At 42.2% G+C, this 19,645-nt stretch overlaps 1 protein-coding gene across 1 annotated transcript in view; it reads left to right on the forward strand.

Annotated features, from left to right (window-relative positions):
• Positions 1-19,034, forward strand: part of LOC133442195 (scavenger receptor cysteine-rich type 1 protein M160-like) — a 35,165-nt gene extending 16,131 nt beyond the window's left edge. The window contains exons 8-14 of the mRNA XM_061720143.1: positions 432-746; positions 1,548-1,844; positions 4,716-5,045; positions 8,340-8,455; positions 8,833-8,922; positions 15,914-16,028; positions 18,781-19,034. Of these exons, the coding sequence (XP_061576127.1) occupies positions 432-746; positions 1,548-1,844; positions 4,716-5,045; positions 8,340-8,455; positions 8,833-8,922; positions 15,914-16,028; positions 18,781-19,034 (1,517 nt within the window). The remainder of the gene's footprint in view (positions 1-431; positions 747-1,547; positions 1,845-4,715; positions 5,046-8,339; positions 8,456-8,832; positions 8,923-15,913; positions 16,029-18,780) is intronic.
• The last annotated feature ends 611 nt before the right edge of the window (positions 19,035-19,645 follow it).

Below are 19,645 nucleotides of genomic sequence, written 5' to 3' on the forward strand. Positions count from 1 at the left end.
AAGGAAGGAAGGAAGGAAGGAAGGAAGGAAGGAAGGAAGGAAGGAAGGAAGGAAGGAAGGAAGGAAGGAAGGAAGGAAGGAAGGAAGGAAGGAAGGAAGGAAGGAAGGAAGGAAGGAAGGAAGGAAGGAAGAAGGAAGGAAGGAAGGAAGGAAGAAAAGAAGGAAAGAAGGGAAAAAGAAGGAAGGAAAGGAGTAAAGAAGAAGGGAAGAAGGAAGGAAGGGAGAAAAGAGGAAGGGAGAAGGAAGGAGAGAGCAGGAGGAAAGAAGGAAGGGAGAATTAGGTCATTTTGACCCAAAGACAGTACAGTACAGTAAGGGTTAAAGGCTTGTGTGAACTTTACTTGGTTTCCAGGTGTATTTATACAGTAATAAAATAAATTCTTGAGGTTCCCAATCTTTCCATCATCTCTCCATCCTCCTCTTCTCTCCAGCATCCACAGGCCCTGTCAGGCTGGTGGGGGGACCTGACCGGTGTTCAGGCAGACTGGAGGTGAAGTCCAGCCAGGTGTGGTCTTCAGTGTGTGAAGAGGACTTTGACCGGCAGGATGCTGAGGTGGTCTGTAAGGAGCTCAGCTGTGGGGATCTTTCTGTCCTCCGAGGGGCGGTCTACGGAGAAACAGGAGCTCCGGTGTGGAGAAGAGAGTTCCACTGTGGAGGCAACGAGTCATTTCTGCTGGACTGTAACAGAACCAGCTCTGCTGTAAAAACCTGCCACCCTGGAAAAGCGGCTCATGTCACCTGCTCAGGTAGAGGAGGAGCTGCAGCTTTCATGCTGTTCACGGCTCTGCTTCCTTTATTCATTACTTTTCTGTCTCTGGTCCAGAGGTGTCAAGTAACAAAGTACAAATACTTCGTTATCTTACTTAAGTAGAAATTTTGGTTATCTATACTTCACTGGAGTAATTATTTTTCAGACGAATTTTTACTTTTACTCCTTACATTTTCACGCAATTATCTGTACTTTTTACTCCTTACATTTTAAAAACAGCCTCGTTACTCTATTTCATTTGGGCCTTTAATAAAAACTATCCAGTTAAATTGCTCCATCCGGATAGAGTGAATTTGGTTGTGGTTGTTTCAGATGTTCTTGTCCAGTTTTGTTCTTACATCCGTTCCCTCAGATTCCTGCAACTAAACTTGGATGTACATTCCAATAAAGGTTAGGATAAATGATAACATGAACATGAAGTTTGACTTTTTGCACCATTACAATACTTATAGGCAACTAGTCATCATATCTGCTGCTCTCTGAAACACATGTTAATGCTCAATAGTACACATATATGCTTCTTTAATATATTTGCATTATACTAAGATGCATTCATTTTCAATGGCTTTTGTCCTTAATGGCTTTTTTCCCCCTTACATTACTTTTACTTTTATACTTTAAGTAGTTTTGAAACCAGTACTTTTATACTTTTACTTGAGTAAAAAACTTGAGTTGATACTTCAACTTCTACAGGAGTATTTTTAAACTCTAGTATTTATACTTCTACCTGAGTAATGAATGTGAATACTGAAGACACCTCTGCTCTGCTCACATCAAGAGTACGTCAGGTTGGTGGGAGAGAACAGCCGCTGCGCTGGGACGCTGGAGATGTTTTATCGAGGAGAGTGGAGACCAGTGGTCAACTGGGATCCTGTCTGGAACCAGAGCTCCACATCTGTGGTGTGTGCACAGCTGGGCTGTGGTACCGCGGTGTCATCGAGCACACGTGAATCTACAGACAGACCCGTGTGGTGGATCAGGTCCTCCTGTCTGCACTCAGCATCGTCCCTGCAGCAGTGTCTAACTCTGACTGTTTTCTCTGAAATCTTTTACCGCCTTGAGGTGATATGCTCAGGTAACTCAACTACACTGAACATTTCCATCACATGTTTACCTTTTACCAGAATCCTTATTCCACTGCAATGTTTTGTTGGACTGTTTATTTTGGATTACAGCCACAGTTACTTGATGTTTTTTAATTCGGAATTAAATCATTCCGAATTAAACTATTTTCCTTTGAGTTTACATGGCAATAGTAATTCCGAATTGAGGTTTACATGGAAAACACATTGGATCGGCTTTTTCCAATTCCTCTTAAGCTGGGCATACACTGTGAGATATTTTAAATCATTTGAGACTGTCCCATCTCACACTGCACGACTAGATCGCGGAGTTCAAAAGTTCACAGCCCAAGATTTATGGTCTCACACTGTACGTCCCGGTGCTCTGATGCTCCGTCTGCTCACACTATACCATCATAATCCTCCCGTCGGACTTCTGTGTACTGGAACTCGAGGACGGTTTTGGGGCAGGGGTGGGCTGTGCCCAACCAATCAAAGGTTATGGGGATCCTTTATTTTTTTTATAATTTAATTTTTATATATATATAAAAAAATCCCAAAATATCTGTACTGTTTCTGATTGGGTGGGCACTGCGCATCATTTTTAGACACAACAATGAACGCATACCGCAAAAGTTGTGTCTCGGCGGAGGGACCCGGCGTCCCAGCAAAATGAGCACTTTTTGTGTTCAGAACAGCGCAGAGCGCACACTGTTAAATAGCAACATTTATAAGGCGTTATAAATAACAGGGGGGCTGTGCCTGGGCCGGGACTCGTGTTTGCAGAGGCAGATTGTGACTGCTTTGCCCTGAAGGCTGATTTATGGTTCTGCGTTACACCAACGCAGAGTCTACGGCGCAGGGTACGCGGTGACGCACACCATACGTGGGAAATGCAGTCTTTTTTTCTGCTATTAAAACATGATTTGTAATGTGAATTTGCAACACTTAAACTACAAATAATAGTTTTTGACGTGACATCAGAGATTGTGCATGCTCTCTGTGAAAGGATGAGTCCAATCGGGTCGTAGCTGCTTCAACTGTGCGATTCCTTCACGAGGAGCGATCAGGATTTCAAACACGCTTGATTTTCTTGCGACCTCACGATTTGTGATCGGGAGCTCGTCGTGAGGTGTTAATCTCTCGTCGTGAGGTGGTAATCTCTCGTCGTGAGGTGTTACTCTCTCGTCGTGAGGTGTTAATCTCTCGTCGTGAGGTGTTACTCTCTCGTCGTGAGGCGTTACTCTCTCGTCGTGAGGTGTTACTCTCTCGTCGTGAGGTGTTAATCTCTCGTCGTTACCCCACGTACACTGCACGAGGCACGAGCAACGATTGGGTCAAAATCCGTCCCGATCCAAAAAATAGTCGCACGACTGGAAAATCAAAACGAGCCGATAATCGCACAGTGTCTGCCCAGCTTTAAGGTCTGGGGGTTGGGAAGGTTCTGATTGGATAGGGGGGCGGAAGTTACTTACTTACTTACTTTCAAAAGCTCACAATTTTGATGTTTCCTGTTTCCATCTGTTCTTGTAATTATTTCCAGGTCCTCCAAGCTATTTATTAAATAAATGATCTCTGCTCTTGACCACCGTTTACTGCGTGCTGCATCTTGAAGCTTTGTTTGGAAAACCAGCCCAGCAGGAATATAAGCGTCAAGGAGACAGACGGGCGAGGGAACGAGCAGAAAGAAAGACCAGAATTAATTTAAAGAGGAATGAGTTTATACATGATCGTGGAATTATTCTATTTGGATTTAAAATCGGAATAAACCAGCCACTTACTTCGGAATTAAGTTTAATTCGGAATGGCCATTTTAATTCGGAATTAGGTGTTTACATGGTCATTTGTACTCATTTTAAATCGGATTTAATTTTAATTCTGAATTAAAGAGGAATTCAACTTCCCATGTAAATGCACACTTTGATATAGTTTCAAGGGGACCTATTATGAAAAACAGGTTTTTTCTTTCTTTAACATATATAAAGTGGTCTCCCCTCAGCCTGCCAACTCAGAGAAGGAGGAAAGAAACCAAGTTCTGCAGTGTCTGTACAGCCGCCCGGATGATCGTCCAGTGTGATGTGCATCTACGAGCCAATAAGATTCTGCACATTTTCGTTATGTAACCAAAATGCAAACCACGCCCACAACTATAAAACCGTGTAACTGCATGCGAGCGTCCGACTATCACGTAGTACTGCGTGACATCGGACGCTCTCTGTCCATCTCCCTCCAGCAGCTGCCACTTTATTGAGGTTTTTATCGTGAAATGAGGAGGAATCATAGAGATAACTTCTCATTTCAACTAACTGGATCAGCCGTTCCTCATCCGTGACTGTTTCCTACAGCGCTTTCAACCGGCTTTCAACGCGAGCGACAGGAAGAAAATAGAAGCAGGGCGTCCGACAAATGTTCAGCTCAAAACGTCGCTGCGTCGCTGCGGCCAGTTAGGACAGTCCAATAGAAAATAAAGCAATGGAATTGATTTTGTCGCTGACGTTCGCTCGCATCGCATGCAGTTATGACACGGTGTAACTCCGCCGGCCGGAGTTTCAGCCATTTTTTCGTAGCGGTGTATCGCGTTATTCAGGCAGCCAATCAGCACAGAGCCTCATTATCATAGCCCCGCCCACTCAGAATCCTGCATAGAGAAGGAGGTTAGAGACTGGGAAGATAAAGACATGGTTTAGAGGCTGAATTTCTAATTTATTTAACAAAAACAATCAAAAGCTTGGGTTTAAGACATTTAAGGCCTGTTTAAAATAGGGATTAGATGCCATAATACGTCCTCTTTCAATACGTTTTTTGTACTCTAAGCCAAACACGCTTAGAGTTCCACACCAGCACAGAAAACGTAACGTTTTCGCATCTCCTGTTTTTGTTTACAGATTTGCTGGTTAAACCAAATATATCTCTCTCTTCCTCCACTGACGGGGTCTCCAAGTCCCAGACGCAGGGGTCTCAGGTGCTCTTAGGTTCAGATTTCAGCATCATTTGCTCCATCTTGCCACAGTACCAAGGTGGTTTTTTCCAGCTCATATTCACCACCCCCACCGTGACACAGCTCTGCACCCTGCCAGCTGTCAATCACTCCGCCCTCTTCCTGTTCTCTGCTGCAAACCTCACCCACCAAGGAAACTGCCGCTGTGTTTACCACGTCCAAGTTTTCTCCCACAACTTCTCCTCTATGGGTCCACCGCTCAGTCTCAGAGTCTCAGGTAACTTCACACAGTCAAGCAGGTTTTATATTACATAAAAATACAGCAGTGAGCTGTATAGAGGGTATGCATTGACCTCACTTTCCCACTGGACCAAGCCCCCTTACTCACACTGAGTGGAAAAATGTTGGACTTGACAGTGACCCGTACAGTTACCCCAAGAACCAGTGGTCCATGGACATTAATATTTGGTACAGTTACCAAGAACCAGTGGTCCATGGACATTAATATTTGGTACAGTTACCCCAAGAACCAGTGGTCCATGGACATTAATATTTGGTATAGTTACCAAGAACCAGTGGTCCATGGACATTAATATTTGGTACAGTTACCAAGAACCAGTGGTCCATGGACATTAATATTTGGTACAGTTACCAAGAACCAGTGGTCCATGGACATTAATATTTGGTACAGTTACCCCAAGAACCAGTGGTCCATGGACATTAATATTTGGTACAGTTACCAAGAACCAGTGGTCCATGGACATTAATATTTGGTACAGTTACCAAGAACCAGTGGTCCATGGACATTAATATTTGGTACAGTTACCCCAAGAACCAGTGGTCCATGGACATTAATATTTGGTACAGTTACCAAGAACCAGTGGTCCATGGACATTAATATTTGGTACAGTTACCCCAAGAACCAGTGGTCCATGGACATTAATATTTGGTACAGTTACCAAGAACCAGTGGTCCATGGACATTAATATTTGGCCACGAATCCAGTTTCCTGATATTTATATGTACTTAATTTCTACGCCGGGGAAATACACGAAGCAAAGCTTGAAGGCTTACAGAAGTCTTGACGCTTGGTCCGACTTCAAGGCAGGATTTGTTGTAGAAATTAAAGTGATGAGGACACCGAACTTTATGATTTGACCGTTTAACGTTATCAACCCAAAAATCCAACATTACCTGATACAAAATGGGAACCACAAATCCACGTTTCGGTGCCTGGAATCCAGTTGTTTCTGTGAATTGCAGCGATCCATTTGTCTCTCTTAAGCGTATTTTTTGGCAGTCTGTAAAATGATAACTCAGATTTCTTGCTAAATCTATGAGAACAGCTCTTTCCTATTTGAGATGTTTTCTAGCTGCTCAAACTGAAAGTCTATGCTGTCACTCAGTCTTTCTAACACTCAGTCTTTCTAACACTCAGTCTTTCTGCCACTCAGTCTTTCTGACACTCAGTGGGCGTAACCCGCTGTGAAGTCACATCTGTGACGTCATGCGCATTCCCTCTATATACTCATTTATTCATTCTAGAATGCAGTTTAAAATAAAACTCGTCAGCTTCCACACCAGTGTTTCACTACTGCAATAATCCTACACTCCTATGGCTGTAGGTATTTGTTTGCTGTTATGTCTCCCTGTTGTCCCTGTTAATCCGTTTGTTATCTTTCTATGTTGCTAGTATGATATACATTGGGGGAATCAAGGAAGGATACAGACAGTACAGGAGTTGAGGGGGGATGAGGGGGGATGGCATCCCCCCCTGAAATAAAAACGGTCCAAATCATCCTCCCTGTAAAACTGCCATCCCTCCTTTCCATCCCTTATGTCATTTCATCAATGAATGTGGTTTTACTGCTATTTCAACATTTAGAGTCATCACCAGAAAAATAACACCAGAAAAATAACTTATTTCACAATTTTCACCTGTTTCAAGTAAATTTTCACTTGAAATAAGTAGGAAAATCTGCCAGTGGGACAAGATTTATCTTCTTATTACAAGCAAAAAAATCTTTTCTACTTATTTCAAGTGAAAATCTACTTGAAACAGGTGAAAATTGTTGTTCTTTCCAGTGATGAGTCTTGTTTTAAGTGTAATGAGATTTTTTTTACTAAAATGAGACATTTTAACTGAGAAATTAGACAAATATTTATGTTAAGATTGTGAGTTTTTGCAGTGATTCATGTTACTTATCCTGTGAAGGACAGAGTCATATTGATAAGTTCAGAAAAGTGTTTTTTATTGTTGTTTTGATGTATTTGATGTAAGCCCAGTGGATATTTAAAGCTTACAGAAGGCTGCATTTAACTGCTGCTATGTCATTCCTGCAGTATTTCTGCAGCTGTTTTGGTCACTGCTATTATTTGTAATATATTATATTATTTGTAATCAGCACAAATTATCTGTCCCCATATGATCAAATCCACCATCCCCCCTGATTTTTTTGTACAACTCCAGTACTGGATACATCCATCCATACATCCATCCATTCATCCACCCATCCATCCACCATTGTGGATGCCAGGTGTAAATTAAACATACATCTCCTGTTTTCAAGTAAAACTGTGCTAGTCTGGACATAGCATTTCTCAGCCTGGATACAGTTTTGGAGAAAAAACCTGTGGTTGTCCTTATCGTTCTCAACTAATGTATCTGTACTCAGGGTTATATACCGTATTTTCCGCATTATAAGGCGCACCTTCAATGAATGACGTATTTCAAAATGGTTTCCATATATAAGACGCACTGCATTATAAAGCGCACTAAATATATGGTAAAATACCGTACTATAGTGGCTGGGGTTGAGTTACGTATCTACCTGATGGAGCTGCGCTACAGGAAATGCTACAAAATCCTACAGCAAATGCAAAAAAAAAAAAAAAACAAGAAGAAAAGTACCGTATGACAAACTTTAACAAAATAAAAACCAGCTTTGCTCCGTCTCGTCAAAGTCTCCATTATGCGAGTCAGCGTCGCTGCTGTTGTCTTGAACGTCTGTGACGATTCCTGACGTTTTTAGCGCCATTACTTCGGCAACACCAACTACATTACCCACAATCCCTCTGACTACAGTAACAGAAATTACCGTAATGATCATATATAAGGCGCACTGCATTATAAGGCGCACTGCCAGTTTTTGAGAAAATTAAAGGCTTTTAGGTGCGCCTTATAGTGCGGAAAATACGGTAACACTCTTTTTTTTCTAAATCTCAGTATTCAGAGAAGAACTCAGTGTAAGGACTGATGGACGACATGCCAATACTTTCTTTGTGCTTTCCATGAGATAATCTGACATAAAAGACCTATAATTAAAGCAGGTTTAGGGCAAATTAATAAACTTGATTACCACATAAAGTTTAGTAATCTGTTGATTGTGTAATTGTGTTTCAGACTCTCTGACTAGTTTGATCCTCAGACCCGTTGTCTTGCTGCTGGGTGTGGTGGTAATCACCTCTGTCCTCTACTACTACTATAAGGTACCGGATTTATCCTGAATGTTACATTTAGTGGGTGTAGCTGATTTTTGTAACTATGAAACATAATTTCTTCCCATACCAGAAGAAGGCAGAAGTCGGGACTACAGGGAGTCCATGGTGCTCTTGATGGTTGTGGTACCAAAGGACACGGGGACTAAAGCCTCCAAGAGTAGAGAAGGATGTTTGTTCCTCTTTCAGGTGAAGAAACGGAGACAAGTGCAGTCTTACCTCCACCCACAGATATGAATCACTGATGTTTGTTGATCTTATTTCACATAATTCCTGCAGTTAATAGGGAATAACATTAGTCACTTGTACGTTTTTACATTTTATTTTATTGTGTAAATCTATTTGTTTTGCCATGTTGGTTGTTTGTTCAATCTTTAATTAAAATAATGAAAGTAGTTAATTACAAGTTGTGCTGAAAATGTAATTTTAACACCTAGATATATTTTGGTTGTGTTTGTGTGAAACATCTGGATTTCGTACATTAATTGAATGTTTGCATTGATTGGAGAACATCCATGGGGCTCAAAACAATCCCACGTATCATTAACGTGCTGTCTCTATTGCAGACAACAAGTTTTACTTCTTACCTGATTAGAGAGGTTGGCTCCTCTGATGCCAACCTCCTGTCCCCTCCAGTCAGAACCAACCAGGACCTGGTACTATAACTGGTACTACTGGTACTATAACTGGTACTATAACTGGTACTACCAACCTCCTGTCCCCTCCAGTCAGAACCAAGCTACGGACCTGGTACTATAACTGGTACTATAACTGGTACTACTGGTACTATAACTGGTACTACCAACCTCCTGTCCCCTCCAGTCAGAACCAAGCACCGGACCTGGGGTGACAGAGCCTTCTCCATCGCTGCTCCTCCCTCTGGAACTCCCTCCCCAAACACATCCGTGACTGTACAGACCTCCCAATATTTAAATCCCATCTCAAAACTCACCTTTACAGAACTGCTTTTAATGTGTGATCAATGTCCTGTGTCATGTAATTGTCCTATGTGTACTGCTTTTATGATATTTATACTACTGTAAAGTGTCTTTAGTGTCGTTGAGTGTACTGATTTTATGATTTTTACTAATGTAAAGCGTCTTTGAGTGCCTAGAAAAGCGCTATACAAATAAAATGTATTATTATTAGGGCCCGAGCACTTACAGTGCGAAGGCCCTATTGTATCTGTAGGAATTTCTATTTCTTTATTTTTATTCTTCCGACGAAATGAGGGCCTTTTTTCCCCCTAAACATGCCCCAAAAGTCACCAAATTTTGCACGCAAGCCAGGCCTGTTGAAAAACGTTATATTTAATGGTTTACATTAATGGGCGTGGCCTAATGGCTCAACAGCGCCCCCTAGAAAACTTTGTGCCCCAAGCCCCACAATACGGTTTGACGTACATGCACGAAAATCGGTACACACCTGTATCATGTCGCAATTTCAAGAAAATTCTCTTGGCGCCATGGCCGAAACCGAACAGGAAGTCAGACATTTTGAATTAATCGTGTAATTTTGGCGTAATGTATGCCATTTCTTCGGCCGTTAATACGGCCCGAACCGTAACGTGCACCCAGGTGTGTTATACATCAAAATGTAGTCTCGATCCACATTTAATCTAATTGGCATGAATTAGCCCCGGCCCTTCTTCTGATTGGTCGATATTTGATAGATCCTATTTTCTGCCATAACTTGAATGGTTTGATATAGAGAGTCGTGGCTGGTGTCATCTTCTAAATGTCCAGGCCTGAAGAATCTACATGCAAGTCATACAAGCTTCCACTGCAGCCTGAACCTGCACAAGGGTGCGAGGGCCGGTTCACCACTGCTTGCAGCTTTAATTGTTATTTGTTATTGTGACTTTGATAGTTCACATCACACTTTACAGCAAATTAATGAAAAAAACATTAAATCTTAAGGAATCCACATACATTTTCTTGTCACTGTTTTTGTGCCACAAAGGGGGTGCTGGTTCAGTTATTGGAGAGTTATTAATAATTGTCTCATGATAGTTATTAATAATTAATAAAGAAGATGACTTATCAAAATGAATAAATTAAAACGGGGCACCACCTGACTTTATCAGGAAATAATAACTAAACAGCAAAATCAGTCTCAAAGCAGCTGTTATTCCATACATGCCAGCCTGTTGCCCGGGGGGGCGTTACAGAACAACAGTGATGGAAGGAGTCCAAGCACAGACCTTTGTAACCAGCAGCTGTGACAAATATGCATACAATAAACACAAACCACGTCTCTCAATCAGAATCAGAATTAATCAGAATTTATTTACACAAGTGTTAAAGTTATAGTATGCAATGTTTGAGAGCTAGCAAGATTTGAAAGTGGCACCTCCTCTAAGCCCTCTAAGCGTAGCCTACGGCGTAGCCTACGGCGTAGCCGTGGCTCTAGAGCCTGCAGCGCACCGCCAGCCGCTCTCCACTCTCTGCTCTCCACTCTCGCCGAGATGGAGACGCCGGTGGGCAGGATGCACGTTTGGGTGGGCACAGCCCACCCCTGCCCCCCCTAAAACCGGCCTTGCTTACAGGTGAATGAGACATGGGGTAGTTTTGTTGAAAATGTGCTGTCCAAAATGTCCTGGAAAACTCGACTCGACCCCAAAGTTTGTGGGGGCGTGGCTTTGGACGGAGCGCTGACGGGAGGGGAAGGAGGGGGCGGGGCTTAGAGGAGGTGCCACTTTCAAATCTTGCTAGCTCTCCAAAATCATGGATAATACCTTATCAAATATTTAGGCATAAACATCTCCCCTAGGCTGTCAGATTTATCAAAACTAAATCATTGTTCAGCTCCTAAAGAAATAGAGGATGATCTTACCCAATGGAATTCTCTTCCAATTTCACTCATGGGGAGAATGGCCACCATCAAAATGATGGCTTTACCAAAAATACATTTTTCAATGATACCCTTCAAGCCCCCTTCCTCTTGGTTTAAGACACTGGACTCATATGTAAAATGTATATGGAAAAATAAAACACCACGTGTTAGCTTAAAAAGTTACAAAAAGTTACAAAAAAACAGGGACTGTGGAGCCCTGTCTCTCCAGGCAGGCTGGCCTCTTGCCGGCTGGGGGTTGTGGACCTGGAGGGTGTGGACCTCTTGGCCCCGCGATCGGCCCATGCCGGGTGGTTGGTGCTCGGCTGGGTCCTGATCCATCACCGTGGGTTTCCTGGCTGCCTCCTCCCGTGGTCATGAGGACTGCGCCCGGGGCTTCCCTCTGTCGCCGCTGGGAGGGGGCGGGCCTTGCTGGCGGGGGTTTCCTCCCACCCTCTCTGGTCCTCCGTGTGGCTGCTGGTGACCCGGGTTCAGGTTTCTTCCTTGTCGGCTTCTGGTCTCTCGGGTGGTGTGGTTGTGCCCTCTCTCCTCCACTGTAGTTGCAGTTCAGGTAAAACCTTTTTTTCACTTTGCAGACATACAGTTACACAGACATACACACTCATTCACCTACATACTCACTCCACAGTTTTATAGGACAGATAACTGCAGTAACCTAGTCTTTATTCAGTTTTAGAGACCTGGGGCCTCATGATTGAAACGTGCGTGGATTTCAACATGAATCCGTGCAGGGAATTCTTGCGTACGCAAAAAAAATTTCAGATGTTCAAAACTGTGCGTTTCCACGCAGGTTTCCGCCCTGCAACACTCTGCCCTGTCTCCTCCCTCAAATACATATGTTTGAATATGATAATGAAGAGAATTATCCATTAAAAACTGCTCATCCTAACAAGGAACTTGCAAAAACAAGTAAAACAAATTTAAAAAACATCAGCTGTGAGACCAATGTACACGTTTGAGTCCTACACATTGTGGATGTCCACGATCACCACTCTCATAAGCAATATGAACAATATAAACTTATATTTAAAACATGAAGCACGATCTGATTCCTCCGCTGCAGAAATAAAGACGAGTTGTTCCAACGGGATTATCGAGGTGCAAACGTGAGAAATAAAGAGCAAAGTTGCTGTAACTCGGAGTGTTGCATCCGCAGGAGCAGAGACCGGTCTTAGTCCCGGTCCATCACCGGAGAAACTCTTTCTGGACCTGCAGGACCTGCAGCTGACTCCATATCAGACTCTGAAAGTTGCCTAAACATTCAATAAAAACGTAATTTATTCAACTTCATTCATTCATTCCTGAGTCACATTGGTTCGTACCAACCAACCTTTGACATCTTAGTTGGTGTTGCGATGGCTTCCAGTGCAACTGTGAGAAACCTTGGTGTTGTTTTCGATCAGGATTTGTCGTTTAAACCATATGTTAATCAGGTTTGTAAAATAGCGTTTTTCCATCTCCGTAATATTGCAAAAATTAGGAAAATCCTCTCGCAGAGTGATGCAGAAAAACTAGTTCATGCGTTTGTATCTTCTAGACTGGATTACTGTAATGTGTTGTTAGCAGGATGTCCAAGTAATTTGCTGAATAGGCTCCAGCTGATCCAGAATGCAGCAGCACGAGTACTGACAGGAATCAGCAGGAGAGACCACGTCTCTCCAGTGTTAGCGTCGCTCCATTGGCTACCTGTAAAATTCAGAATTCAATTTAAAATTTTATTACTTGCATATAAAGCCCAAAACGGCTTAGCTCCGCAGTATTTACAAGATTTGATAGTGCCTTATCTTCCTGGCAGAGCTCTCCGCTCCCAGGGTGCAGGTTTACTCGTAGTTCCTAGAGTATCAAAATGTAGATTTGGAGGGCGGGCGTTCTGCTATCAGGCACCATTACTATGGAACCAACTTCCAATCTGTGTTAAGGAGGCTGACACCACCTCCACCTTTAAAACTAAACTTAAAACCTTTCTGTTTAGTAAAGCCTATAGTTAGTGTTTAGTAAACCTCTAGCTGGTGTTGGTAAATCTCTAGGTAGTGTAAACTTTAATGTGTTAGAGTCAGTAGTCATAGTCGCAGCTATAGAACAAGACTATAATAGTTAGTCTCAAATATAGCTTGGTGGTAGATATGCTGCTATAGGCTTATGCTGCAGGGGGGCACCGACATGATCCACTGGGCGGTGCCTCTCACCCTTCTTCTCTTCTCCTTTTCCCTGCCTCTCTTCTCCATTACCATTTTTATTTATTATAAATATCTCATAGCTATCATTTTTGTCCATCGTTCCTGTAGTTTCTTGTGCCGGCCCCACTTTTTTCTCTTTTGTGTATGTTTGCAGGCCGGAGCCTCAGGAGCTGCGTTCTGGCCTGTGTTCCCGGCCCTCCCCCCCCTCTGGTCATCCCATTGCTTCTTCCACCTGCCTACGTGGATGTCTGCTGTTGCTGCTTCCGCCTGCCTGCACCAACTAACTACTACTACGACTAAACCAGCTGATGGTCCAGTCTTAGTCCTGGACCAGCAGATCCAGACTAAACCAGCTGATGGTCCAGTCTTAGTCCTGGACCAGCAGATCCAGACTAAACCAGCTGATGGTCCAGTCTTAGTCCTGGACCAGCAGGTCCAGACTAAACCAGCTGATGGTCCAGTCTTAGTCCTGGACCAGCAGGTCCAGACTAAACCAGCTGATGGTCCAGTCTTAGTCCTGGACCAGCAGATCCAGACTAAACCAGCTGATGGTCCAGTCTTAGTCCTGGTCCAGCAGGTCGGTGTGATCTGATCATCAGCAGGTTCCTCTAACGGAGCCAAAGCTCCATCAGGATTTGCAGGTTCCATCGTTGAGCTCCTTTAGTTGTTTGTTCAGATCATGTGGTTGATTGTGAGATTGTTGCAGCTTCACTCTTGTGTAAATTATCTGGTGATGTCGGGACTGTCGTGTCCTTCATGTGGTCGTGAACTTATTGTTGACGTCACGTTTCCTCATATTCTGCACTTCACTGCATCACCAGTGAGTGTCGCCAACGGACAAAACCTCAGAAAAGTGCGTACACCAGCCTTAATGTGTGAGTGAAGGACCGCAACTTTCTACGTTCAAATCAATTTTCGATCAAGCGAACGTGAGCGTGGAAAGTGGCGCACGCACGTTTTTTGTGCGCCGCATGTTTAGATCATGAGGCCCCTGGAATGGTTGCTGTTTGTGCAACCCCCCCCCATCCCTCTTACATACAGGACTGTCTCAGAAAATTAGAATATTGTGATAAAGTCCTTTATTTTCTGTAATGCAAAAATGTCATACATTCTGGATTCATTACAAATCAACTGAAATATTGCAAGCCTTTTATTATTTTAATATTGCTGATCATGGTTTACAGCTTAAGAAAACTCTGGGAATATTCTGGGAATCTTAATCTTAAACTGTAAGCCATAATCAGCAATATTAAAATAATAAAAGGCTTGCAATATTTCAGTTGATTTGTAATGAATCCAGAATGTATGAAATTTTTGCATTACAGAAAATAAAGAACTTCATCACAATATTCTAATTTTCTGAGACAGTCCTGTATACTGTATGATCAAAGGAGAAAAAAAAAAGATTAGGAAGATTAAAATGCATATATATGCTTTGGGTTTTACCAGGCTTGGTATTGACCATTAATATATATCCAGACAAAAAAAAGGACAATGTGGTCCTAAAATCGAGGCTGGTCTCAGAGTTAGGCCTCCCATGTTCAAATATGACTGTGGTCCAACACTGTTAAACCATAGAATTAACAGAGGGCGTACTTTCTTTCTCACATGACTGCAGCTGTAATCAGTGTTTAAAATCTGAGTCTGGAACAGACGTCGGGGAGAAAGACCCCCATGTACACGGCCAATTGTACAGAAAACTAGTCTACCCATTTACCGTTGGTGGGGTTAGATTTCATGCAGGAGGTTTAAAATCAGCTGCACTTCCACAGTTCAATGGGGTTCATTGAAACTGCTTAATGTTTATTAATACGCATTGATCTGTCAGTCAGATAAGGCAGCTGAGGACAACTCAGCTGTAGTTTATACCAGTGAGGAGACGCTGCCATGAAACCAACAGGAGGATCCAGACTCCCTGTAAAAATCCAAAGCAATTATTGGAGAGCAGTGAATCTTTGCAATCTAATAGTGCTCTCTGTGTTCTTTTCAGGCTTTTAAACTAATTCGTGATTGATCGCTAATTATCGGTGAAGGGGCCCCCGGAGACAGCCAGGCCCCTCCTTCCTTTTTGCACAGCATGAAAGCAGCTATAACTTTCAACAGCCGAGTCTGCTGCCGGTTCTCAGCAGTTCAATAGTCTGAAGATGCTCGGATAATCGTTGTGACCTTTTTTTTCCTCATGAAAAACGCAGTCTCCCGACAAAAAAGCAACGGAATCCCAATAAGACATGTGTGGCTCGCTGCAGGTAAAAGGCCTTAATGATCAAAGATGGTTAGAGTGCATCATCATTTTCAGCAATATGTCCAATCATCTGCTGAACTTTAATCTAAGAACCAAAACTCAAATGACTCTGGTTGTGCTTTTATAGTGCATCGACTGCGGTGCAGAATCAAAAAACAGAGTATTGATAACTTTCTCTGCGTAATGACAGGAGGCTCCCTTAATAGCGCACCGATTGATGTCGGCTGTTCGGATGTGAATCACTCTGCCACCCTGCCAACAGAAGCATTAACAAAGAGCGTCATTGATGAGACTGTATTTATTTATTTCAAGGCCGGATCAATTGAAGCGCAGGTTTTGTCTTGGAAATCTATTCCCTCAATGTGCACGGTGCAGCAGGATCCACACTATAAAAGTGGGGCCAGTGTCTTGGTGCTGCGTGCAGAGCGGCTGTCCTGCGTTACGAGGAGGCACCGGAGGCTCCAGGAGCTCCTGCTGGAGCACACTGCAGGTAGGGTCATGGCTTTCAGCTTTTTCTGGACTGAGGGGGGGTCATGAAGCCTAGGTTAGATGCCAAAAAAGCCAAAAAGCAGTGCATGCGTTATCCAAAGCCCACTGAAGTGTATATTAAAAAAAAAAAGTCCTGTTGGCTGTAGATATCCATCTTTCCATTCATTGCTTATACCCAGTTCTTCATATTAAGGGTCCCGGTGGTACTGGAGCCTGTCCCAGCTGCATCCGGGTCAAAACCTTAGATATCGTAAGTTAATCATATACAGGACTGTCTCAGAAAATTAGAATATTGTGATAAAGCTCTTTATTTTCTGTAATGCATTTAAAAAAACAAAAATGTCATACATTCTGGATTCATTACAAATCAACTGAAATATTGCAAGCCTTTTATTATTTTAATATTTCTGATTGCTTCCCCACAAGCAGAAGTATAGATACTAGAGTTTAAAATTTAAGTTTAAAAATACTCCTGTAGAAGTTTTTTACTCAAGTAAAAGTATAAAAGTACTGGTTTCAAAACTAGTACTTTCAAAAAGTATAAAAGTAAAAGTAATGTAAGGGGGAAAAAAGCCATTAAGGACAAAAGCCATTGAAAATGAATGTATCTTAGTATAATGTAAATATATTAAAGAAGCATATATGTGTACGGTACTATTGAGCATTAACATGTGTTAATATAAATATATTAAAGAAGCATGTATGTGTACTATTGAGCATTAACATGTGTTTCAGAGAGCAGCAGATATTATGACTAGTTGCCTATAAGTATTGTAATGGTGCAAAAAGTCAAACTTCAGAGGCATGTTATCATTTCTCCTAACCTTTATTGGAATGTACATCCAAGTTTAGTTGTAGGAATCTGAGGGAACGGATGTAAGAACAAAACTGGACAAGAACATCTGAAACAACCACAACCAAATTCACTCTATCCGGATGGAGCAATTTAACTGGATAGTTTTTATTTAAAGGCTGAAATGAAATAGAGTAACAAGGCTGTTTTTAAAATGTAAGGAGTAAAAAGTACAGATAATTGTGTGAAAATGTAAGGAGTAAAAGTAAAAAGTCGTCTGAAAAATAATTACTCCAGTGAAGTATAGATAACCAAAATTTCTACGGTAAGGTAACAAAGTATTTGTACTTCGTTACTTGGCATCACTGGTTCCCAGGATCATCTGGGCACACAAACCCCTCCATTACAATAAGGTTATGATTACTGGTCTTCCATAGATGGATCATTCTATTGTTATCCTCCAGTTTTACACCATAACTTGCATGTTTGGTTGACATCATTAAACAACTTCAAGTGCTGTTTTTAGAATCCATTCACACTTTTTTCAACCGTACTTTTCATGTCGACTTTTTTTTTTTTTAAAACAACAGTCAAAATCTTTTTACTAGAGTTTAGTAAAGTTACTAGAGAGTCCCAGATGGGGGCAGTAGTGCTCCATGTGTGGCCGCACATCTGCTGGACATCTGCTGGCTGTGTGACGGCCTCTGCAGAGAATGGGCGGGAGCTTTTAGGCGCTCCGTCTCATTCTGTCTCAGGAGTTTCTAAGTCTGCAGCCTCATTTTGTTGCCTGGAAGGTGATTATTTTCTTCGGTTTCACCGTGAATGTAAAAAAACCACAGAGGTTTAAATCCGTGGACAGAAACATGTGAAAATATAGACCACATCTCGTTGCATCTATAAAAAGATGTGCTGAAGACACTGATTTTTGATTCATTTTATGCGCTGTTTTAGTATGCCGTTAAGGTTAGAAAGGGTTTTCAGATGCCTGCTGTTAATGATGTTTTGGACGTTTTGTCAGTATGTTACCTTATAACCACGTCCATCTAGAACGATCAATAACCCTGGCAGAATCAGAGAATGCTTTTATCAATAGGTGAGTGTGTTTCAGAGCAATTATTTCAATTTCACCTCCTCAAACAACTAGCTCAGTCTGAACATCTTAATTCCTCTACTTGCTTTTATTTCTGTGAAGTTTGGACCTATCTACAGACTGAAACAAATCCTAAACGTGTGTCATAGTCCCTAACTAATAGCTTTAATTAAAGAAACAACCCATGGAATCCATATATACCAGCAGCCTGGTGGTGATGGAAGTTTAAACGCATGTCTAGCTTCACCCAAATGTATCCCCGAGGCCTGAAGACAGACTGCATGCAGCTGCTCCTCAATCATTTGAGTGTGACCTCTTTGGAAATGTTAATCCATCAAGACGTGATGGTATTTGAGCGCACCTGTGCAGGATGTAATGGGTATTTTAGGTCTTTGTGTGGTAATGACATCCAAAGACAGCCAAATATCCCTCCATCAAGCATCACAATAATGTGGTGCCCGATGGAGGGAATATTTGACTTCTATGTAAAGTAAACCAGTTCTGAAGATATGATCGATATCAGGTAGTGACAGAGAGTACAAACGGACGGAACACTTCGTAGCAGGTTCAACAAGTCTGTGTGTTCTTTAGCTATTTGTTATTGCTTTATTGACTGGAAGGACAAGAAAACAAATAACCACTATTGCTTTTGACCCCCTTGGTTCACTGAGATCTCAGCTGGTGCACCAACACACCTCACACACACCTCACACACACCTCACACACACCTCACACACACCTCACACACACCTCACACACACCTCACACACACCTCACACACACCTCACACATCTGTTTGCAGACAAGCAGCGTTACAGACATTGTTCTTCTTTTGCCCGTAAAGAGCCTGTCAGTCCCTGGCCTTTTCAGGTGGGGAGTTGGTCTTCTGGGGGGTTAGAGTTGATGACCGCTGCGTGGCGTTTGTCTGCTCCACTTCATCTCGTCCCAGACAGGCTGTGGGGGCTGAAGGTTGTGGCTCAGAGGGCAGCAGCGTTGGAGTTAATGACAAAGCTTTGTTTGGCGTTAGATCTGTTTTCGGGATAGACCGCGGCCAGACAATAGCGGGGGCCACAGGTCCTCAGAGACCCCCGGGTCAGAGGGCTAATGTGCCGATCCTGAGCTAAGAGGGGGCAGGCTGGTTGGGTCTGCAGACGCAGGCTCAGGTGGTCGGACATGGCCAAGGCCAGTTTGTCCGTTGGTGTTCCAGACAAAAGCTGCACAGCTAGTTTAGTTTAGTTTATTTTGCACATAAAACATAACAGTAAAAAACAAAGGTCAAATGAAGCATTGTGCAGGAGAGGTGGAAGCCAAAAGGGCTTATGAAAATGCCTCCCCTTTATAAAACAAACATAAACAATAATAACAACAGCAATATAGAAATAGATAATAGAAGACAGAAAAAGACAATTTAACATGAAAAAGAAAAACACTACTGAATTATTGAAAGATGGGAAAAAAATTAAGAAAATGTAGGATAATTGCATGAAAAAAAGTACAATTTAACAACTCCAGATGTGTTTCTGACATTAACTAAAAAATTATTTTTTCAAGTGTTTTTTGAACAAAGCCAGTGAAGATATTGATTTTAGTGATGTAGGTAAATTGTTCCATAGCGCCGGTCCTCTGTATTTTAAAGTGCGTTGATTGTGTGAAGTCTGGCATAAAGTAAGGTAAAAGTCCTTTGAGTGTCGTGTCTGATATGAATGGATGTCTGAGGAAAACTTAAAAAAATAGA

This window comes from Cololabis saira, chromosome 4 (assembly GCF_033807715.1).
Source record: "Cololabis saira isolate AMF1-May2022 chromosome 4, fColSai1.1, whole genome shotgun sequence".
Taxonomy (NCBI): Eukaryota; Metazoa; Chordata; class Actinopteri; order Beloniformes; family Belonidae; genus Cololabis; species Cololabis saira.